This window comes from Penicillium longicatenatum (genome assembly GCF_028827895.1).
Source record: "Penicillium longicatenatum strain IBT 33135 chromosome Unknown contig_1_segment0_segment0, whole genome shotgun sequence".
NCBI classification, from domain to species: Eukaryota; Fungi; Ascomycota; class Eurotiomycetes; order Eurotiales; family Aspergillaceae; genus Penicillium; species Penicillium longicatenatum.
The window spans coordinates 4,054,776-4,075,000 of record NW_026643119.1 but is presented as its reverse complement, the minus strand read 5'-3'; the positions used below and the strand labels follow the sequence as shown (position 1 = coordinate 4,075,000).

At 48.3% G+C, this 20,225-nt stretch overlaps 8 protein-coding genes across 8 annotated transcripts; 4 read left to right on the top strand and 4 right to left on the bottom strand.

The window, feature by feature from the left end:
* Window positions 1-332: 332 nt before the first annotated feature.
* On the top strand, window positions 333-827 carry N7484_002297 (uncharacterized protein; the record flags this gene model as incomplete). The annotated part of the gene is made up of 1 exon (XM_057112717.1): window positions 333-827. The coding sequence occupies one exon, from the start codon at window positions 333-335 to the stop codon at window positions 825-827; it is 495 nt and encodes a 164-aa protein (XP_056977454.1).
* A 192-nt stretch (window positions 828-1,019) lies between these two features.
* Window positions 1,020-8,967, bottom strand: N7484_002296 (type I polyketide synthase; the record flags this gene model as incomplete). Its single annotated transcript, XM_057112716.1, has 6 exons — window positions 1,020-1,919; window positions 1,971-2,291; window positions 2,354-6,999; window positions 7,053-7,590; window positions 7,645-8,170; window positions 8,228-8,967. 6 exons carry the CDS (start codon window positions 8,965-8,967, stop codon window positions 1,020-1,022), a joined length of 7,671 nt encoding a protein of 2,556 aa, XP_056977453.1.
* Window positions 8,968-9,692: 725 nt separating this feature from the next.
* Window positions 9,693-10,556, top strand: N7484_002295 (uncharacterized protein; the record flags this gene model as incomplete). Its single annotated transcript, XM_057112715.1, has 3 exons — window positions 9,693-9,734; window positions 9,794-9,812; window positions 9,877-10,556. The coding sequence occupies 3 exons, from the start codon at window positions 9,693-9,695 to the stop codon at window positions 10,554-10,556; spliced, it is 741 nt and encodes a 246-aa protein (XP_056977452.1).
* Window positions 10,557-10,695: 139 nt separating this feature from the next.
* Window positions 10,696-11,566, bottom strand: N7484_002294 (uncharacterized protein; the record flags this gene model as incomplete). Its single annotated transcript, XM_057112714.1, has 2 exons — window positions 10,696-11,130; window positions 11,429-11,566. The coding sequence occupies 2 exons, from the start codon at window positions 11,564-11,566 to the stop codon at window positions 10,696-10,698; spliced, it is 573 nt and encodes a 190-aa protein (XP_056977451.1).
* Window positions 11,567-12,138: 572 nt separating this feature from the next.
* On the bottom strand, window positions 12,139-13,084 carry N7484_002293 (p24 family protein; the record flags this gene model as incomplete). Its single annotated transcript, XM_057112713.1, has 4 exons — window positions 12,139-12,156; window positions 12,224-12,411; window positions 12,497-12,704; window positions 12,887-13,084. The coding sequence occupies 4 exons, from the start codon at window positions 13,082-13,084 to the stop codon at window positions 12,139-12,141; spliced, it is 612 nt and encodes a 203-aa protein (XP_056977450.1).
* Window positions 13,085-13,697: 613 nt separating this feature from the next.
* N7484_002292 (uncharacterized protein) lies at window positions 13,698-15,682 on the bottom strand (the record flags this gene model as incomplete). The annotated part of the gene is made up of 10 exons (XM_057112712.1): window positions 13,698-13,827; window positions 13,881-13,980; window positions 14,030-14,313; window positions 14,370-14,453; window positions 14,509-14,685; window positions 14,750-14,833; window positions 14,893-15,056; window positions 15,143-15,267; window positions 15,330-15,407; window positions 15,466-15,682. 10 exons carry the CDS (start codon window positions 15,680-15,682, stop codon window positions 13,698-13,700), a joined length of 1,443 nt encoding a protein of 480 aa, XP_056977449.1.
* An 877-nt stretch (window positions 15,683-16,559) lies between these two features.
* On the top strand, window positions 16,560-17,084 carry N7484_002291 (uncharacterized protein; the record flags this gene model as incomplete). The annotated part of the gene is made up of 1 exon (XM_057112711.1): window positions 16,560-17,084. The coding sequence occupies one exon, from the start codon at window positions 16,560-16,562 to the stop codon at window positions 17,082-17,084; it is 525 nt and encodes a 174-aa protein (XP_056977448.1).
* A 1,038-nt stretch (window positions 17,085-18,122) lies between these two features.
* Window positions 18,123-19,864, top strand: N7484_002290 (NAD(P)/FAD-dependent oxidoreductase; the record flags this gene model as incomplete). Its single annotated transcript, XM_057112710.1, has 7 exons — window positions 18,123-18,404; window positions 18,469-18,624; window positions 18,698-18,807; window positions 18,868-19,027; window positions 19,111-19,217; window positions 19,280-19,588; window positions 19,678-19,864. 7 exons carry the CDS (start codon window positions 18,123-18,125, stop codon window positions 19,862-19,864), a joined length of 1,311 nt encoding a protein of 436 aa, XP_056977447.1.
* Between the last annotated feature and the right edge of the window lie 361 nt (window positions 19,865-20,225).

The following is a 20,225-nucleotide window of genomic DNA, read 5'->3' as shown; positions in this document are numbered from 1 at the left end:
GACTTAAATGAAAGTAATAAGTACTCTCATTTTACCTACCCATGCCTCACTAGTCCAAACCTGGGGAAGCCAGTCCATGCGCTTGGCAGTGTCGATCATTCCCCCGGGCCGTTTCCAGGGTGCATAACCGCGCTTATGACACCCATTTCCAGGATCAGAAGCGGTCCGTTACATCATCCCAATGCCCTCGCTCTACAACGCTTTGGGTAACTTTGCAATACGAAAAGAAGTGGAGACAGAATTCCGTAGTGTCGAATTATCTATAAAGCAATCCAGTCGCATCTTCCAAAATCTCCTTAACCATCCACACCTCCATCTACTCAATTCCTACCATGTTCTCTCCACGCTCCATTGCCATAGGGGCCCTCAGCCTCATGTTCCTGGGTACCAGTTGCTCTGCAATGCTTGTCCCCCAAAGCCTGCTTCTGGACAGCGTTGCCCAGTCACTCGCACTGCCAATTTACACTTGGTCTGCCAACGGCACCCACAACGCAAAGGGATTCACCACCGAAAAAGCCGATGTCGCAAACGAGCAGGGCTTGTTTGAGGACTGTGAAAATATCAATTTGAATCGAAAGCTGGCTACCAACTTCCGAAACGACGTGTTTGGACCTGGTGTTATTGGTTTCTTCTACAAGTGTGAGAAAATCAGCCATGATACCAATATGTATTGGTTCACTATTAGCTCTGGGGAGCGGTCTCAGATTGATCAGCTCTGCGATCCCAAGCAGAATTACCCGATTGTCTATGATAAGCAGCATGATACTTGGTTTGTTGATGAGCCTTTTGATTGCACTCAGCGCACTTCGCCTTCTATCTCGTCTTAAGTTGCATGAGGTTTGGGATGCGATGCTGCAGCTACACACGGAAAATCTCAACATGTATACTGTGAATTCAATCTTTGTGCTACATATAATCAAGTACAAAAAAAAAAAAAAAAAAAAAAAAGGAAAAAGTCAAGTAATACAAACTTGGCTCGCAATTAAACCACAAGTAACCCACAGCAAGCCTTTCAAGACCTAGGCGGCCCGTGACTCTGGAACATCAAGTCCCCACTCCGTTTTCACCTTGGGGGCAAGAGTTCCCGACTTCCTCAGAATATGCTCAGCAAGAGCGGGTAAAGAATCACCAGCAAGAATTTCAAGGACCTGCATGCTCGATTCAAATTCTCGCGTAATCCAGTTTCTGATCTCAATCGCCACAAGTGAATCCAATCCGTACACTGTAATCGGGGCGGCGGGGTCCAGCTCCTCCAGAGGTCGCATGAGGATGCTGGAGATCTTCTCCGCCAGGGCAGTGACCACGATAGCCTCAGCAGCTTCGCGACTTTGACACTGGCGAAGGGCCGTTGCTGGGGATACCTGATCGTTGGATGCACCTCCGTCAGTTGGGCCACCAGATCCCGCCAGTGTGGATAAACGGAGAAGTTGTGCAAGTTTGACGTCTTGAATCCAGAATGGCTGCTCGGAGACAGGTTGTTTTTTGACACCGTCAAAACCGACAACACAGTGGCCTTCGCAGGTCTCCAGCATTTCATTTCGCATTGCTGCAGCGACGAGACCTCGGATGTTAGTTGCATCTATGGATTCTGTGCCCAATGAAGCCGTGATAAGCTCGCGCTTGGCATCGTCAGATAGATACCCGACACCACGTACGACTGGGAGATCGATCGTTGTGCACGGAATGCCTGCAACCTGGGGGTAGGCAGCTAATGCGGCCATGTAAGTTCCACTGGCGGCATATGGTGACTGGCCGAGATTTCCAACAAAACTGGCTGCAGAAGACAGTGTGATGAAGAAGTCTAGACTGGCTTTCACATTGGCACTCTGCAACGTGTTTTGCAAGTTCCAAATTCCATGGACTCTGGGCTTCATGACAGCCTCAAAATCCTCGTGCGTAAGCTTTTCGAAGAGCGTGTCCTATTTTAATGATGAGTTGATGAACTTTCGAGAGTTAGAAGGAAGGCTTACCCGAAGAACCATCGCGCCATAGACAACACCGCGAACAGTAGGTAGTCGGCTCAGTATTGGTATCATGTTTTGTTCGACACTTTGTGGGTTAGAGATGTCACATCGGCACACTTCCACAGTAACGCCCTGACGGGTGAGATCTTGAATTGCCTTCTGAGCGGCCTCAGTAGAAGCACCACTTCTGGAGGCAAGGACAATGTGCTTCGCTCCTTTTTGGGGCATCCAGCTGGCGAGATCAAGTCCAATACCGCTAGTACCTCCCACAACAATATAAGTACCGTCAGCACGAAGTAGTTTCTCTTCCTTTCTTGCCGGGTGAACCTGCAGCGCAATTAGTATTACTCTCACGTATTGCATATGGAAAAAGCGGGATATTTTCATACCTTGACCTTGGCATCATCTGTCATTTCGACAACCAACTTTCCAATAACCTGGCCACCCTGTAGAGCTCGCAATCCCTTCTCGACTTCAGAAATTGGCATCACGGTGATAGGCCAGCGCGACTGGGCATTTGTACTGGCAAAAGTGTAAAACGCCTCGCGCATCAGCTTCCTTGTCAGTTTGGGATTCTTCTCTCTCACAACGCCCAGATCCACGGAGGAAAAGGTAAGATTTTGGTTGAAGTGAGCCATTTCGAGTCGGGAGTTCTGGCTAATATCGCGCTTGCCCAGCTCAATGAATCGTCCGAATGGAGCAACACATTCGAAGGTGGCTTGCAAAGCATCTCCACTGAGCGAGTTCAAGGCAACATCCACGCCCTCTCCACCAGTAGCATCGAGAATGCCTCGAGAAAATGAAAGGTCACGGCTATAGAAGATCTGTTCCTCCTTCAGACCATAGGTCTTCATGAGGAAGTTCTTCTTCTCGACACTTCCAACGGTTGCAAATATCTTGGCACCAATCTTCTGAGCGATGATGATGGATGCTTGTCCTACTCCACCAGCGGCCGCATGAATAAGAACACTCTCGCTTTCGGTCAACCGTCCCAGTTCAATGAGGGAATAGAAAGCCGTTGTGAATACTGCAGGAATTGATGCTGCAATCTGCCATGGCATATCATACGGAATGACCCACGCCGATGTAAAATGGCAACGCGTGAACGTTGAAAGCGATCCTGGAGACATAGCACTCACTCGATCTCCTACGCTGAAATCTCTTACAGCGGCTCCGACCTTGGACACTATTCCACTGCACTCTTGACCAAGCTTATCGCCACGAAGCTGGCCCATAGCCATCAATACATCTCTGAAGTTAAGTCCAGTGGCATGGATCCTAATCTCGATATAATCATCCGGGAGCGGCACATCTCGCGAGGTGTCATCAGTGAAATGCAGCTCATCTAGCACACGACCCTGTCCAGCAGTAAGTCGGAGTGCTCTGTCTTGCTTGAATGGCTGCATCTGTGGAGGAGCATCATCTGTCTCGAGTTGGACGCTCGAGTTGAGAACATGGTTGTCAAGCAAGCGAGGCAGGCACAAATGCCCGTCACGAATGACAAATTCCATATCCCCCTGGTTGAGCTTTGATTTATGACAGAAGATACTGTCAAATACCTTCAGCATGTGGGTTACAGCTTCCGCGTCGGGGACACTCTCCTTCTCTCCCAAGTCGAGAGTCGCAAACTGTAGGCCCGTTTCAGAACGAACAGTTCGCGCCAAGCCGATAGCCATATTGGAACCGAGAGATTGGGGGTCCGATTTTCTGTGACGAACAACCCACAGTATACCTCTTGCACGAGTGGTAAGACGCTGGAATTCCTGAAACTTTTCGGGGGTGAGATGAGACAAAATACTTCTGTCCATGCCACCCAAGAAGATGCACCATTTATCAGTTACATCAGCTGCGCTCAAATCTGTGGCACTCGTTGGCACCACATTCGTCATCTCTTTCAAGCCAGCTTCAAGACTCAATGATGAGACACTGCCGATAGAATCACCACCTATGATGACAATCTCTCCAGGGTTTGTAGGGCCTGTTTGCACAACGTTCGCTGTCGACACCATGACGGACCCGCTCTGATAGGAGGCGCCTGGGTATGCTTGCACAGAAAGCTCGACGCCAGTAAAATCATTTGCTTTCATGACATTAGACCATCCCTCCTCAGTAAGAAGCGGTCCATTCTGCCGGATCTTGTCGTTGGCAAGCCACCACCCGGTGAGGAGAGCAAATGGGAAGTGCACGGCTGAGGTGGTTGTCTCTTCAATCAGTAAGATCTTGCCACCAGGCTTCATGACGGACCGAATGTTTGCCATGGTCTCATTAATGTTGGAAGTCGCATGTAAAACATTGCAGGCGATTACCAGGTCGTAAGTATCGGGCTTGCATCCTTGAGCCATAGGGTCGGTTGAAACATCGAGAGTTTGGTAGGTGATGAGATGGCTCCAGGCTTCAAACTTGCTCTTGGCCTTTTCAAAAAATCCCGGTGAGATATCTGTATAAGTGTAATTGCCGAATCTTGGCGTAGATCCTGGCTCACGGCCACCTAGACTTTCCAAGATGGGTAAAGTAGCACCTCCAGTTCCAGCACCGATCTCAAGAATGTTCATATTTGGGTTCTGATGGGCCATTTTGTCAATGCAGACTGCTGCATGAGCATAAGATTCCCGTAGATTGTCTAGGTCTTTGTAATTCTCTTCAAGGAGGTCATCCTCGAGCATAAGGGTGAGCGCGTCGAGCTTTCCGCGAAGAATATCAGGAAGGCGCTCGCCAACATAACATGTCAGCCTTCCGGCACCATTGGAGTTTCGCACTTCCTCGATAGCCTCAGGTGACATCTCACAAATAGGAGTCTCTTGACATGTCTTCTGGGCCCAGCGATAAAACTTCTGGTGGTGGTTTTGGAGGGTGGAAAACTCTTCTTCGGGGACAGCTTTGATCACCTCCCGAAGCCAATGAACTGACGTTTCTTGCAAACGTTGCGTTCTCTGTCCTCCCTTACCATCACCAACTTGGCCGCGAGGCAGCCGTTGATACCCCTCAGCCGAGAGGAACTCAAAGCAAGGCTCCCAGTGTATCTTATAGCACATAGAGTCCGGAGCATTATCCTTGCTTCCCACAGTGTCATCGGAGATAGATAAGAGGGTCATTCCATTTAGCTCCATAACAACGTCATTGGCATTGCTTGCACTGGAAGCAACAATGCGGTTGCTCTCCGGCATGCTGACAGATTCCATTCCTGAACGAGATCCGAAAAGCTGCAAGGAAGTACCAGCGCTAAGCTTATGATCTAAACTTAGCGTGACACGGTCGAGGTGAGAGGGAACGTAGGTTTGCTTCTGGCCTGGTTGGCCATAGCCTGTCATAACCCACATCAACTGACAGCAAAGATCGATAGTCGCTGGATGAGCAATGCAATCAGTCTCACATCCGTTAGGCATGCAGGACTTTGTATCTGGAACTTGGAAGCTAGCCACTGCTTGATGTTTTGGGCTAACAAAAATGTTGGACAGGCCTTGGAATAGCGAACCATATTGAACACGGGCGTTGCTGATATCTTCATAAAGAACCTTTGAATCGATTGGCTTGGTGCAGGCGGCTTGTAGTTCCGCTGCCATCCGCCTAAGATCTCGCTCCATGACACTTTCTTGACGAGAACCGTTCACTGGGTTTGTGTCCTTCTTTTCATGGACCATAACCAGACCACTGCAATGTTGGTCCCATCCCCGACTCTCGGCCCAGGAAAAGACCTTAAACTCATGCCAGTCGAGCACTGACTTTCCAGAATCCGCCCGAGATGGTCTCAGAGTAAACATCGTTTCCACGGACGCGTTGTCCGGGATCATAAGCATGCGGGTGATGGAAATGTCCCGAAGTTCGATCTTCCCGGGCACTAAGTGATGCAGTTGTGCCTGTTGCGAAATGGCCTCCATTGCCATTGCCAAAAATCCAGTCATGGGGTAAATATTATTGCCCTGAACTCTGTGTTGTTTGATCCATGGATGATCGTCTGCGCGAATGATGTTCCTCCATCGAGGCTCAAGATCGATGTTGTCCCTGGTGATCGAGCCAAGAATATCATGCCGTTGAAATGGATTGTGAAGGATATTTTTCGCCACTCGCGAGGTAAACCAGTACTTCTCGCCATGATTCCAGGGGTAAGTTGGAAGGTTTGTCAGGACTTGACGCTGTCTTGTTGATGTGTTGGGAAAGTTGATGGCCTCAAAGTTCAGATTCATGCCCCGGTTGAACATTGCAACTGCGAGTTGCTGAACCGCTTCGATACCATCCATCTTTCGCTGGAGGGTATGTGCAAAGTGCATCGTGCGCTTTGCGTCGTGTAACTTGACGATGTCCTTCACAGGGTTCTGGAGAGCAGGGTGCGGACCGACTTCAATGAGAGTATCGATTTTACCGGTCAAATCAGTTGATGTTAGAAGACTCTGGACTCCCTTCACAAAATCAACCCGGGAAACCAAATTGTCTACCCAGTAAGAAGCATCCAATGTGGTTCCAGGGACTAGTTTGCCATGGACAGTTGAGTGGAATGGAATGCTGGACAGGCGAGGTGCAATCTTTCCAAGTAAAGAGCGATATTGCTGCGAAACCTTTTGCATGTGATGAGAATGGTACGCAACATCGACATGTAACTTGCGAGTAAAGATTCCTTCTTTATCGAGAGCATTCTGCAGATCAGTAATGACATCTCTGTCACCTGACAAAGTAACACTCGAGTCACTGTTGACACAGGCGATGACAGCCCGCTGCCCTCGCATTGCATCCAGAATCTGTTGGATCTCTCCTGCATTCGCTCCAACCGCCAACATGGCGCCCTGAATGGTCGTATCTTTTGCGACTATATCCGCCGCAACGCCTCGACTGTATGCAATACGTACACATTCTTCCAACGTCAAGATCTGCGCGGCGTAGGCAGCGGCGATTTCACCACTGGAGTGACCCACGACTGCCTTGGGATGGATTCCCCAGGACGATAACAAATCGACAAGGCCCAATTGGACCGCAGTGCAAGCTGGCTGACTCATATATGCTGCAGAAATTGAGCTTGCATTTGCATCCTCCAATTGGAGTTCATCTGAGAAGCAACGTTAGTGTCATTAAGCGAAAACTGTCAGTGTAAAAACATACCAATGATGGAGAACGTAGCTCCAAGAGCTTTCAGGCAGGCATCAAACTCTGTCATAGCCTTTCGGAAGACCGGGTACCTCTTGATAAGCTCTTTGCCCATGCCATGCCACTGCGCACCTTGGCCAGTAAACACAAACCCAATTGTAGGCTCCCCGGTGGAACGTGTGGGTTCCTTGGTACTCGCCAAGGCCTCAATCAGCTCTGTATGCACGGAGGCAGAGACAGCAATGCGCCAGCTCAAATGAGTTCGGCGCTGGCCTAGTGTATAGGCAACATTATCCATCAAGCTGTCTGTGAAAACCGGAGGGTGGCGGTGCAAATATGAGATAATCTCAACACTCAGCTTCGCCGCCGCTTGTTTGTCATAGCCAGACACCACATATACCCTCCGAGTCAATGGATCTTCATTTGTAGCTCCTTCCCCTCCATTCACCGGGCCGCGTTCGAGAATAACATGGGCATTGGACCCGCCAAAGCCAAAGTTGTTCACGCTAGCGTAGGTCTTGCCTCTCGGCCAAGGAACAAGCTTCTTGGGAACCTGCGAACTTTGGTCAATTCCGCTCTCTTTTTCTTAAACAATCACATCTCTTACCTTCATGTTCCACTTATCCATGGGAATCTCCTCGTTTGGCTTTTCGAAATTGGCATTCGGGAGCACGAAGCCACGTTCTAGCATCAACGTGGTCTTGATCACCGAAACTATACCGCTTGCCCCTTCCAAATGGCCGACGTTAGACTTGAGGGAGCCGATAAACAAGGGTTGCTTTGGTGTACGCCCTGCTCCAAACACAGCATTCAATGCCTTGGCTTCGAGAGGGTCTCCGACTTTGGTGCCAGTTCCGTGTGCTTCCACATATCCGGTCAAAAAAGGATCAATCCGTGCTGCTTTGTAAACGTCACGCATCAATTTCTCTTGTGCCTCACTGCTTGGCATGGTAATGCCCCTGGTACGGCCATCTTGGTTGGTACCACTGTTCACAATGACCGAACGGATGGCGTCGCCGGCAGCTTCAGCATCCTCCAAAGATTTCAATATAATACAGCCTGCACCTTCTCCCCGTCCAAATCCAGTTGCTCTATCGTCAAACGCATATGACCTTCCCGATTCGGCAAGTAATCTGTCAAGTGAGCCTCGTTAGTCATTAAAAGACCATATTTTCCGCAAAGAGTCTCACCTCTGGCGACTCATAGTGACAAATGCCTGTGGGAGCAAATTTAAATGACAACCTGTCACAATTGCGATGGTGCACTCTCCATTTCGAATACTTTGACTGGCCAAATGTAAGGCGACCAAACTCGACGAGCAGGCAGTGTCGATAGTCAAGCTGGGACCATTCAGGTTGAAGTAATATGAGATGCGGTTGGACTGTAAAGCTGCGGCACACCCGGTTCCCGAATACATCGGAATTGAGTCGATATCCATAGAGTTGTTTGATTCATAATCCGGGAAAGATGCGCCTGCAAACACACCCACATTCGTGCTGGCGATCGAAGTTGCCGATATACCTGCATTTTCGAGCGCTTCGTACGTGCATTCAAGGATAATACGCTGTTGCGGGTCGAGAGAGACTGCTTCCTGGAGGGTGATATTGAAAAATGGGGCATCGAATAATCCAACGTCTTCCTTCAGGAAATGTGCGCCTCGCGCGTTGTATGAGCCGGGTCGATCAGGATTCGGATGATGGAATGCGTCAGCGTTAAATCGGGCCTTTGGCACCTCTGACCAGGTGCTTTTAGCTCTGGAGCACAATCCCCACAGATCATCGGCCGTGGATACTTGTCCCGGGAGACGACAGGACATGCCGATGATGGCCATGCGCTTTGGAACATCGCCCACAATCGCTTCCTTCTCCTCCTCCATCGGTTTGCTGTCAGGTACTGGAGTTCCAGACCCGGAAGGTGGTTGAAGATGCATATCTAGAGTACGATCACGTCTGACTGTTCAAGAATCCGATATTATACCTCTGAAATGACCGTAGAGTGAAATGAACAAAAGGAATGACAGAATTTGACCGAGGGTGATCCCGGAGAAAATGAAAGATCTCAAGGTATGTTCACGAATGAGATTTGGAAAGATCAGAAGTTTTTCTTTAACACGTTTTGGAAGATTAAAGAAAGGATATGGGGTTGGACGCCGCCCTTGCTTGCCAGGTCTGTGATTGTCGATCTTTCAATAGTCACCTCCATACCGGAGGCTTTCCATCAATTGGCAGGGATGATAGGGTGTGTGCCTTCTTAGATGGCGAATCCAATGATAGTAAACAAATACGCGCAGTAGAACTCGGCAGGACTCGCCCTGCAGGAGAACGCCAAATACCTCCTCCCATATTCCGATGTCTCCAGTGGATCGCCACTAGAACTTGCAGATCTGACTCAGAGAATCTGATCACATTGATGGCATCTTTATTTTGCTGGGGGGCGTTCTTCGAGCATAACATCTGTCGTCGCAGTCCGCAGCCCTTGCTAACGTGAGGGTGCATGAAGCATTCCGATATCAAGGGGGCGTATCACGACTCTGGCAAGGGATTCTTTAATCATAAGCTTTCATGTGCAAATCTTTCGATAAAAGCCCCGGCGATTTTCAATCTCTTGCCTCGACTCGTGCGACCCAGTTTATGATCCTGCCCCATCACCGCCGACATGAAATTCCTATGTTTGCCCGGAGGCTACTCCAACTCGAAGGTATATTGTGACCTTATCCAAATTATCACTGTTGGCTAACGATAGAATTGCAATTCCAGGCGCTGGCTACACAGTTGGGTAAGCTGCTCAATCCATAACCAGCTCGTGGTTCCCATCATAGTAACGCGGCATGCATCTATAGGCCCATTCTGTGATGCTCTCAAATCCAATGGAGACGCCAACTTTTTCTTCACTCAGGGGACAACTCCAGTCAACCCTCCTCCTGAATTCCAGGGTTTTTTCGGACCGCCACCAAATTTTACGTTTACGACCGTCGACTTCCCGGAGCTGGTGAAGTTCAATATGCGCGATTTCCCGAGGCGCGAAACGCCCGAAGCAACAATCAAATATGCCGTTCAGAAGGCCGGAAACCCAAGTTTCTCTATGATCAAGGCTGCTATGAGTCGCCTTGTCGAAATGGTGGACAATGATCTTGAGATCGAAGGGGTCATTGGCTACTCCGAGGGTGCTGAGATAGCGGCGTCGCTCATCTTGGAGGAGCAGCGATTGAGCCAGGAATTTGGGCGCATTCCTCGGCTCAAATGCGCGGTTTTCATCTGCGGCTGGCCTCCTAAGGATCCAGTCACTGGTAATATTGTTTTGGCGGACGACCATGATGGTGAAGTGATTAAGATTCCTACATGTCATGTTGTAGGTGCAGCCGATCCATTCCTGGATGGGTCAATGGCGCTTTACAATATTTGCGACCCGGATACCGCTGATCTGTTTGATCACGGTGGCGGCCATGTTATTCCTCGGACTAAGGAGACTCTGACGGATCTCAGTGAAGTTATCCGAGACATGATCATCTCCGTGGCATAGATCCGCGGGTCCTGTTGTTCCTTTCTATTGTATGTCTAGTCTGCGGACTTGGATCGCGTTTCAATTTCTTTCTGTGTTAATAAAACCAAAATCACTTTTTCTCTACCTATTTTTTAGAACTAATTACATGACCGATTGATTATGCGAGCAATGGCCGTGTCTCGGGATCCTCCTGGCCTTCATCCGCCAAAGCTTGATTAGCCCCTTGCCCCTGTGTCTCGGTCTGCGTCTCCCCCTGGCTAAAGAGACCACCCAATGAAAACAAGGATGCCCAATCGAGCCAACCAAGCCAAGGTGAATTCTGAGAATCCTCGTCCAAGCGCTCATACTCCGTCTGTTTCATCCGCCGCCGAACCCGCTTCACCAACCAGATAATCAGTACTGAAATAGCAAATAAAGCCAAAGTTCCTGATATAGATATCATAACCGACAGAACAGTCAAGGTGCTCGCGTTACATCCTAGCGGGCGCGCCCGCAGTTCCCATCGTTCTTTCGATCCAAGCGGACAGATCTGATCGGATCCGATGGGAGCTAATATTGGGATCCGTCCTGGATTTGGAACACAGGTAGACGACTAGTTCCGCGGTTAGCTCCGGCACCGATTGTGATTTGATTTATCCAGGTAGGAGTCGTGACTCTCCCCATTCCGAGGGTTGGAATGCAAGGGGAAAGGAGGGGGATCAAAAACCAAGGAATGCAGTGGCGCAATAATGAGAATCAAATCAAGTCGACACGATAGAAGAAAAAGAGAGCCGGAAGGCATAGAAAATAAGAAATAGCCTCAACGCGAAAAGACGCAAAGCAAAAGCGGGTAAAAAGGTCAAAATGAGAGGCGTCATTCTTGGTCAACGCATATGGAAGGTGACACATACTATTGCGCACCAACTGCAGCTCACGTCGTCTGCCAGGCATTGCGAGCAGGATTGTCGTCGCCAGCAAAGGTGGAAAAGGGAATCGTTGCCCTTGGATACCGTAAGGCTGATGTTCTTGGATAGTTCATCGAGGGCCATGATCCTATATTCACTTCATGTAAGGTACACTTGAGAGTGATCGAGAAGGAACATCGCAATTTGCAGCAGTTTCATGCACCCTCACAGAGCATCAAAAGTACCGGGAAATAGCAAACTTGTAAGGGCGTTGGGATTGCGGGGTCATATATACCTTGGGCACTTAAGACGATTATGGGGCGTTAGATCCCATGAAATCAGACCATATGCTTCAATCTGGACCAGATCAATGTCTTATTGGGCCAATTTAAAATAGCTCAAACGGTTGGTCATCAGAATTCGTGTCGTTGCTTTCAAAGTTTCCAGTGTTTAGGTAATGCTGCAATGCATACGTCTTCCACGCAGAACAAAACCATCAATCCCATGGCGACCCGAAGCATCTCTGGTAGTACAGATATATTAAACTATCAAAAGCATGTTGCATGACACCGTGATGTAAAGGGAGAATATGAAGAAAAATCGATCGCCAAAAATGCAGCTATTCCAACATCTACATGGAAACCGTAATCGCCGTCCACACCGTATTCATGTCATATTCTTTTTTCGAGTTCGAGATGGAAAGAAACGGAAAAGGCTTAGACAACGCGCTTGACCTGTACATCCAAAACGCATTAGCATCCAGTCTTCCATTGCTGTCCATTTGGATGAAGCTCAACTAACCTCAAAGAATCTCTTCAACCACCACACCTGGAACACACCCTCGCCAATAACCACAGCCAACTGGAAGGTGCTCCACCACTTGACTCGGCCGTTGGTGCTCTCTGCTGTGTTCCGGTGCACGCGCTCACGGACAACAATGTACCCCTGCTCATCTCTAACCTGTGAAACAGCCTCGGACAGTCGACGGACTAAAAGTTCAGATAATCAGCTCACGCGCTCTTTTCCCGAAATTGTCTCACCCATTGTATACGGGCATGGGTGTCTCGATCTTACCCTCGGCCTCCAAGGGGTCCTGCGCCATCTCCGATTCCGGCACATAGACGATACCGTGGACGTTGAATGAGACCTCCTTTGAGTTGGAAGTCCAGCCCTCATTGCTGAAGCAATAGTTGTATTTGCCGTCGGCTTGCGCAGTGAATGAGTAGTCTTCGTTCGAGATGGCTTGCTTGTAGTACAGACGGTTCCTCAGGGGGTCCTCGACCTAGAAGTTCACAGTACATCAGTATCCAGGTTTGCTCAATGTGCGAAGCAATCCGTTCTGGTTGGCTTGTAGTTCCGTATCCTCTCGTCTTGTGGCTCTCTTTCTCTGAACAGCAGTCTGCTCTCCTGATCCACCTCAAGCCACAAGACCAGGGATCGGTGTAGCGTAGGTGGCCGACGTACCCAGAAATCAATCTCAAGGTTACCGCTTCCGCCAAACTCCCGGTCGCCGACTTGGAAAGTAACGGTCATCAAATCATCCTTGTGTAGGACCTCGTGGAAGCATTCCCGGGAGTGAGCCTTAAGCTGGATGGTGTGTGCGGTCGCAATGGAGAACCACCCCAGCGCGGTGGCCAGAACGGTGGCTGCTGAGAATCGCATCTTGTTGTCTGCTCTGGTCTCCGAAAGGATTCGTTCGAATTGGTGGGCTAAGGAGGGATCGGGGGGTTGATGGGAGTCGGTCTCGGCCAACGCGAAAGGTGTCAATTCGAGGCGCTCGGACCACCTTGGTAAACACTTGAATGGAGCCACACATGGTCGTCACTCCCAATACTTGGATTATAATCAGCGATGTGAAAGCAATTGATTTTGCCGAATTCGAGAATTCGATCCGAATCACATTGATTATCTAGTTCGAGGATACAATATGGTGCATATTCTACCGTCTTCTTTGGCATGGCAAGTATATTTTGGTGCTGTACTCTGTTCCGCGATCATTATTGTGCTTGCTGTGCCACTTTTCAAGGTTATTGCCCATGAATTTTGAGGCTTAGCCAATTATCGAGACTTTCTAATTAGGTCGGTAGTCAGATCTCAAGGTTACCAATTTTCAAGCCCTAGAAGAATATTCGATTGGATTTGTTTGGTTGACTTTGTTCATATGTATATTGGTCGTCTATATAGCTCCCCCAACCTTGGAAGATATGGAGGTCAAACCTTGCAGGTGATCAGTGTTTCGAAAAAGCCATTGGAATTTATCTTCAAGCCCGAAGCGTTAGACCTCAACCTTCTCGTTAACCGCTTGCTGCTCGGCAACCACATCAGCAGGGATGCGGTCTGGTGTGGTGTTCACGAGTATATGCATGGGGAGCAAAGCAGCCCCAAGTAGGCCAAACGTCACAGCGCTGATATCTCAGTCAGCCAAAGTAAAAAATGAAAGCTGAATATTATAACTCACAATCCAACGAGAATGTTACTCGTTTGAGTATTCATGCTATAGGCAATAGCTTGACCAACAGCTTCGACGCATCTGAATGCAGCGCCATTGCGAACATTTTCTATTATTCCGTTAGCATCTAAGTGGGCAAAAAGGACAGATAGACCCACCTTGTGCATCGGTCGCAAAAGATGAAATAAGCCAATACATATAGGATTGTGACAAGGGACCGGTAGTTTGCACAAAAAAGTATGGCAGGAAAGCTGAAGGGTATAGACCGTCGCTCCAATCGATATTGCCAGGGTCATTGCGGTCGAACTTCTTTTGCATGATGATAGACCAGGTATATACACCGACGTTGAGAATTACGACGGTGTAAAGACCGATCTGAGCGCGTCGACGTTGGCTAACATTCTTCATATCGAGGATGAATCCAAGGCCGAAGCAGCCGACGCTGAGAAGAGACCATATTAATGCAAGCAATCAAAAACAGAAATGAGCGAGACTTACATGCAAAAGAAAGGCGAGATGAGGGAGGAGAGGGCGCGAGCACGGACAGAGAAATATGTTCCCAAGTAGGTGGACCAGGTACCACTGCGATCTGTTAGTATCTTCTCTTCCCAAAGAACGTCTTAGTTATCCATCCCACCTGTAGAAAAATGACCATAGGGCCCAGAGTGCAGAAAGCATAATCAGCTTGGAAGTGATGGTTTTCCAAATGCGCTTGAACTCCTGCTTGGTGGACAGGGTCTCCGCAGTGATAATTTTAGTGCCATCGGACCGAACAACGTGTTGATAAGGTAATATCAACAACGCGAATGGTAGACTGAAAACGTCAGATTCTTCAGCAATTCTTCATGGCTTCTTGACAGCTTTAATGTGATACTCACGCAAGAGACTCAATGATGACGAAAGCCAAGTAAGTATTGGGCGTGATGCCACCACTATCCCCTTCATTGTGATTTTTCGACAAGCTTTACGAGCCAAGGCCGTCAGTTGATACTCACCAATAAAATCATTTGTAGTAACTTACTTGATTGCTCCTCCAACCAGCTGTCCCAGGTTTCGTGACACGATCCACAAAGCTAGATATTTGCCACGCGCACCGGACGGAGCGAGTGTCATGATGGCTCCGGCTTCAGCGACGTACCAGCAAGCAGTACCTATACCACTAATAGCACCACTCAAAATGAGATACTATATGAATAAATTTTTGTTAGCCACTGCACCTTCACAGGCCACTATTTTCCCCGGGAGATGCCGTTTCTTATGATTCAACGCACCCATTGATTTCCGAACTTGCTATTGCAGTAGTATGCAGACCCTTGGATGGGAAAGGACATTGCACCGATCACCAGGGCCCATTTAACACCAATCTTGTTCACTATAGGACCACCCATGAAGCAGACTGTGTATCGCCATTAGCTCCTTGAATATTCCTGATGTTATCGAAGGCTGCCAGACACGTACCGACGGCAAGAAGGGCATATGTAATTGCAGTACAAATATTCGATACCTGAGGAGTTGCGAGACCACCACCACCGAGCCCTTGTAGATATTAGTGTCGGAGTGAAATCTTCAACATGCGTTGTGGTTGTGGACATACCGGTAATTGCGTCAGACATGGCTGGCCCACAGAAGGCTTGGACGCTCAGAAGCATCATTTGTGTCAAACTGTGCTGCCATACTCGCTTCCAGAGCGGGACGGTCTCTTTGTATCGTTCCATGTCAATAAAATTACCATTAGATGGGTTTTGTGAAAAGTCAGGATTAGTATCACTGTATGGACTGGAGGTAGCAACCGCAGGCTTGGAGTCAGCCATGGTGAAGATTGAATGGCTGAGACGAATACCGAGGCCTGGATAATCAGTCGCATGCGTTCTTACTTATATACTTTCTTCTCAAAGACCCCACGCTAATTCAAACAAGGTTGGAACGTTCTCCAAGTCAGAGAACTAAGCTGCTCCGCCATAGTGCACGGGCTTCATCCGAGCCAGTAGCACAAGTTGAAGGTCCAGGCGAAAGAGATAGGTTGGAAAGCCTATACTAAACTAATATGACGATACGCAGGGAGATCATTGACCTTGATTGGCCAAGCAAATCACCGGTATCAGTGCCATCTTTATCAACAAAGATATACGGCTCAAATTGGAGGCAAAAAGCGGGGGAAAGCCCCACCCCACTCGGACTCCAACCTCCGTACTGGATTTCCTTTGACGATTGTTGCTTCCTTTTCCAAATTAGTGCTCACCCCTTCGCCGCTTTAACTCACTGAGCAGATCTCCGGCTCAATTATCGGATCAGTGAGTATTACGTAAGCATTTCTCATGCTCAGTAATGTGATTCGCTCACTGAGCGTACTCCACAGCAGGCCAATTACATGCGTGAGCTACCCCAGTAAAACGAATTCCACTACAGTAATTATTATCATCCGTCAATGGTCCCCTCATTTACGCCCGGGTTAAACAGGGCGCTGCCTACTCGTACTTAAGCCCCACTCGCTCATACAAATCATTCACTCTCCCACCTCATATTACTTCTGTGCCCCAGTGTTTAACTCTGATCGATCCCCTTTAGTGCCGACGCGTTATCATTATAATTTCTAGGTTGTTTCTGGGCTTTTAAGCATTTCAAAGCTTCCACGAAGACTATTGCAATCACTACGACTTGGGAATCAAAGAAGTTGTTGGAACATTTATTATGTCGCAACAAGAAGCCCCGGCCCAACACTCGAAAGCAATGTACTCCGAATCCGCTCAAACCCATGGAGACGACGGAGCTCGTCACGACTCCGACGACGAGCCTATGGTCTACAGGATTCCAAGGGACTACGCTACTTTAGCGCGTCAGGAGCGCCACAGGCTCATCGCTGAAGGCGCCGATCCTGACTCGGTCATCCTACAGAGCGAATTCCACAAATATGTCCCTCGAAGAGAAAACGACTCTGTCGACCAATATACGAAGCGCTACGCCGATACTATGAAGGACATGATTCGTCGCGGCATTTGTATTCTGAACGATATGCTTACTGCCGATATGATGCCAGACACATTCGGAACCGCGTCTGGCAAAGTTTTTGATTTAGGCCCCGAATCGGGCTCCACAAAAGGGGAGTATCGAGAATTTAGACGGTGGCTCTTGGGGGTTCAGCAAGCAGAACAAATTGAGGTGCCGCATAAGTGGTTAAAGTTTGAGAAGCCAGGCGAAGGGAAAGATGAACAGTAATAGCTGAGACAGGCTAGAATCATGCATTCCAGACTTACGAAACTTTGAATCATTGCTAATTGTCTGCTTCTCATCGACCTATATTCGTATATATGAATATAATCCAACACATCATTGGTGGTCCATGCTGGCACTATCTCAATTGTAGATATCAAGCCGGACAATTCCCCACTGGGCATTTATTGCAGTCGAAATTGCAGTAGATTTTCAAGTGCACGTAGACACATATGACGGAGACCACTGCACTTGTAGTCTTCAATGTTGGAAATGACTTGAATTAAGCGAGCACCCCGTCCAATAGTACATACATAAACAGTGGTAGTTACAAGTATGCCACAACCACCGTGCGACTCCCCAATTCCAATAAATAACACCCTTGCAAGGCTCATTGTTGAATTGGCCTACTCAGCTTTCAACTATTCTTCCACAGGGCCATCATGAAAATATTGATGGATCAGTAATCATACTCTTCGGGAATAGACTGCCAGTAGACTAGGTGGTCAATAAATGCCTCTTAGTAATCAACGGGGTATGGCATAAAAGCGGCGGCAACCCGAATAGGAAATCCCCACCCGTCAAATAAATCCAGTACGTATAGCTGCATAGATAACGAGATAAAATTAGCGTGTCATAATCAACCTCCTGTGATTCTCTTCAATGCTGCCAAGATTCTCCTCTGGGCCATAGAAGGTCCACGCGAGATGGGGTGCGCTAGTGTCCCCTCGCTCCCCTCACTTCCGGATCTACGCCGATACGCTAGCAAATTCCACCAATAGCGGCCGTTCGCTTGAGTCATCCGTATCTGGGGTCTAATCTCCCAAGCTTTATCAATGGCGCCATGCATGATGTGATTGACAACCCTTTGATTTGTGCGTTCGGAATTGTAATATCACATGACTGGTTACAGTCTGTAGCACAACATTGTCGCTATCGCCTCTTTGGCTTTAAAGTGAATATCTAAGCATCGTATCCAGGCTACAGGTACCAACGTCTTATCAAGTATACCCGACCATCACAACCTCCAAATAATCACCCAATATGGTCCTTTCACGTGAAACCACCAAGATCATCATCGTCGGCGGAGGCGGTACTATGGGATCATCAACGGCCCTACACCTCCTTCGCTCCGGATACACACCATCAAACATCACCGTGCTCGACGTGTATCCAATTCCCTCGGCTCAATCGGCAGGATACGACCTGAACAAGATCATGGGCATCGCCCTTCGCAATGCGCCCGACTTACAGCTTTCCCTGGAAGCGCTCGATATGTGGAGAAATGATCCGTTGTTCAAGCCATTTTTCCATCAAGTCGGTATGGTAAGTAGTCGTATTTTGTGTTTTTGGTTTCCGAATTAAAATTCTTACATTAACCCATTGCTAGATTGACTGCTCGTCCTCGGAAGAGGGTATTAAAAGCCTTGAGCGGAAGTACCAAGCTCTTGTTGACACGGGCATCGGGCTTGAGAAGACTAATTTCTTGTTAAATGATGCGGAGATTGCGGCGAGAGTGCCACCATTCACAGAGGAGCAAACCAAGGTAAGCTTGACTATGGTCTATTACTGATCGACCTTTTTCTTGGGGGTGATTGCTTACAATGACTGAGTAACAGGGATGGAAAGGCCTATTCTGTGGCGAAGGAGGCTGGCTCGCGGCTGCTAAAGCCATCAATGCCATCGGACACTTCTTGAAAAATCAGGGTGTTAATTTCGGGTTCGGAAGGTATAAAAGATTCAGAATGCAAATATTTTCCGTTCTGTTCTGCTAACACGTTTCTTTTAGAGCTGGAACATTCAAGCGGCCCCTATTCGCTGCCGATGGAACAACATGCACCGGCGTAGAAACGGTAGATGGAACAAAATACCACGGCGACAAGGTGGTTCTAGCTGCGGGTGCCTGGAGTCCCACACTAGTAGATCTCGATGACCAGTGTGTTTCCAAAGTAAGTGAAAACAAATCGTCAGCTTCCCGGACTTTCCTTCTTTCTTTCTACGACTTCCTGCGCCCAAGACTAATCACATCCAGGCCTGGGTATATGCCCACATTCAACTCACACCAAAAGAGGTATCCGAGTACAAGAATATTCCAGTTATCTACGACGGCGAATACGGATTCTTCTTCGAGCCGAACGAGTAGGCAGCGAACTCCCATTCTCAAATAAATCAACAGAGATAAAAATGCTAAATATCAACAGAAATGGAGTAATCAAAGTCTGCGACGAGTTCCCCGGTTTCTCTCGCTTCAAGCAACATCAGCCATATGGCGCATCCTCTCCGAAACTCATCTCCGTCCCTCGATCGCACGCCCAACATCCGACGGATACATATCCCGATGCTTCAGAGGTGACCATCCGGAAAGCAATCGCGAGGTTTATCCCGCAGTTCAAGAATAAGGAGCTTTTCAATCGGGCAATGTGTTGGTGTACTGACACTGCAGATGCTAATCTGTTGATTTGTGAGCATCCGCGGTGGAAGAACTTCATTTTGGCCACGGGGGACAGTGGGTAAGTAAATCAGACTGGTACATCCCTTTGAGGGGTACATATGTACATGTGAATGAGCTTGACTTGCTAATTTGGTTTTTGTGTAATAGGCATAGCTTTAAGCTTCTGCCGAACATTGGGAAGCATGTCGTTGAGCTGATCGAAGGGTCTTTATCGGATGAGCTGGCTTATGAGTGGCGATGGAGGCCTGGAGGTGATGCGTTAAAATCTAGACGGGGTGCGCCGGCGAAGGATCTTGCTGATATGCCGGGGTGGAGACATGATGCGCAGCTATGAACTTGAATGCAGAAGGAATGTAGCAGAATTGTTCGAGGTACGCCCTATAACATCGTCACATAGCCTCCCTTGATCGTTTGAATACATTTCGATGTACAGTAGAACGCAGCCGAGCCCCTCCATTTTGACATTCAAGGCCACCCTCTTTATTTTTTTTTCATCCCTCACCGACTAGTGTGCTACCGCTTAACTCAGCTATGGTCAAATAATGACACATTCTAATGATAACGATGTGAGATACTCCTTGCGTATGCCTGGAATAGTATCGTTCACTCGTGCGTATTATATAGCCTTTCGAATGCCACGGCGTTTAGGGACTTTATATAGCTCAGTTTCAAATTTTTGGAAGAAGGCTCAAACT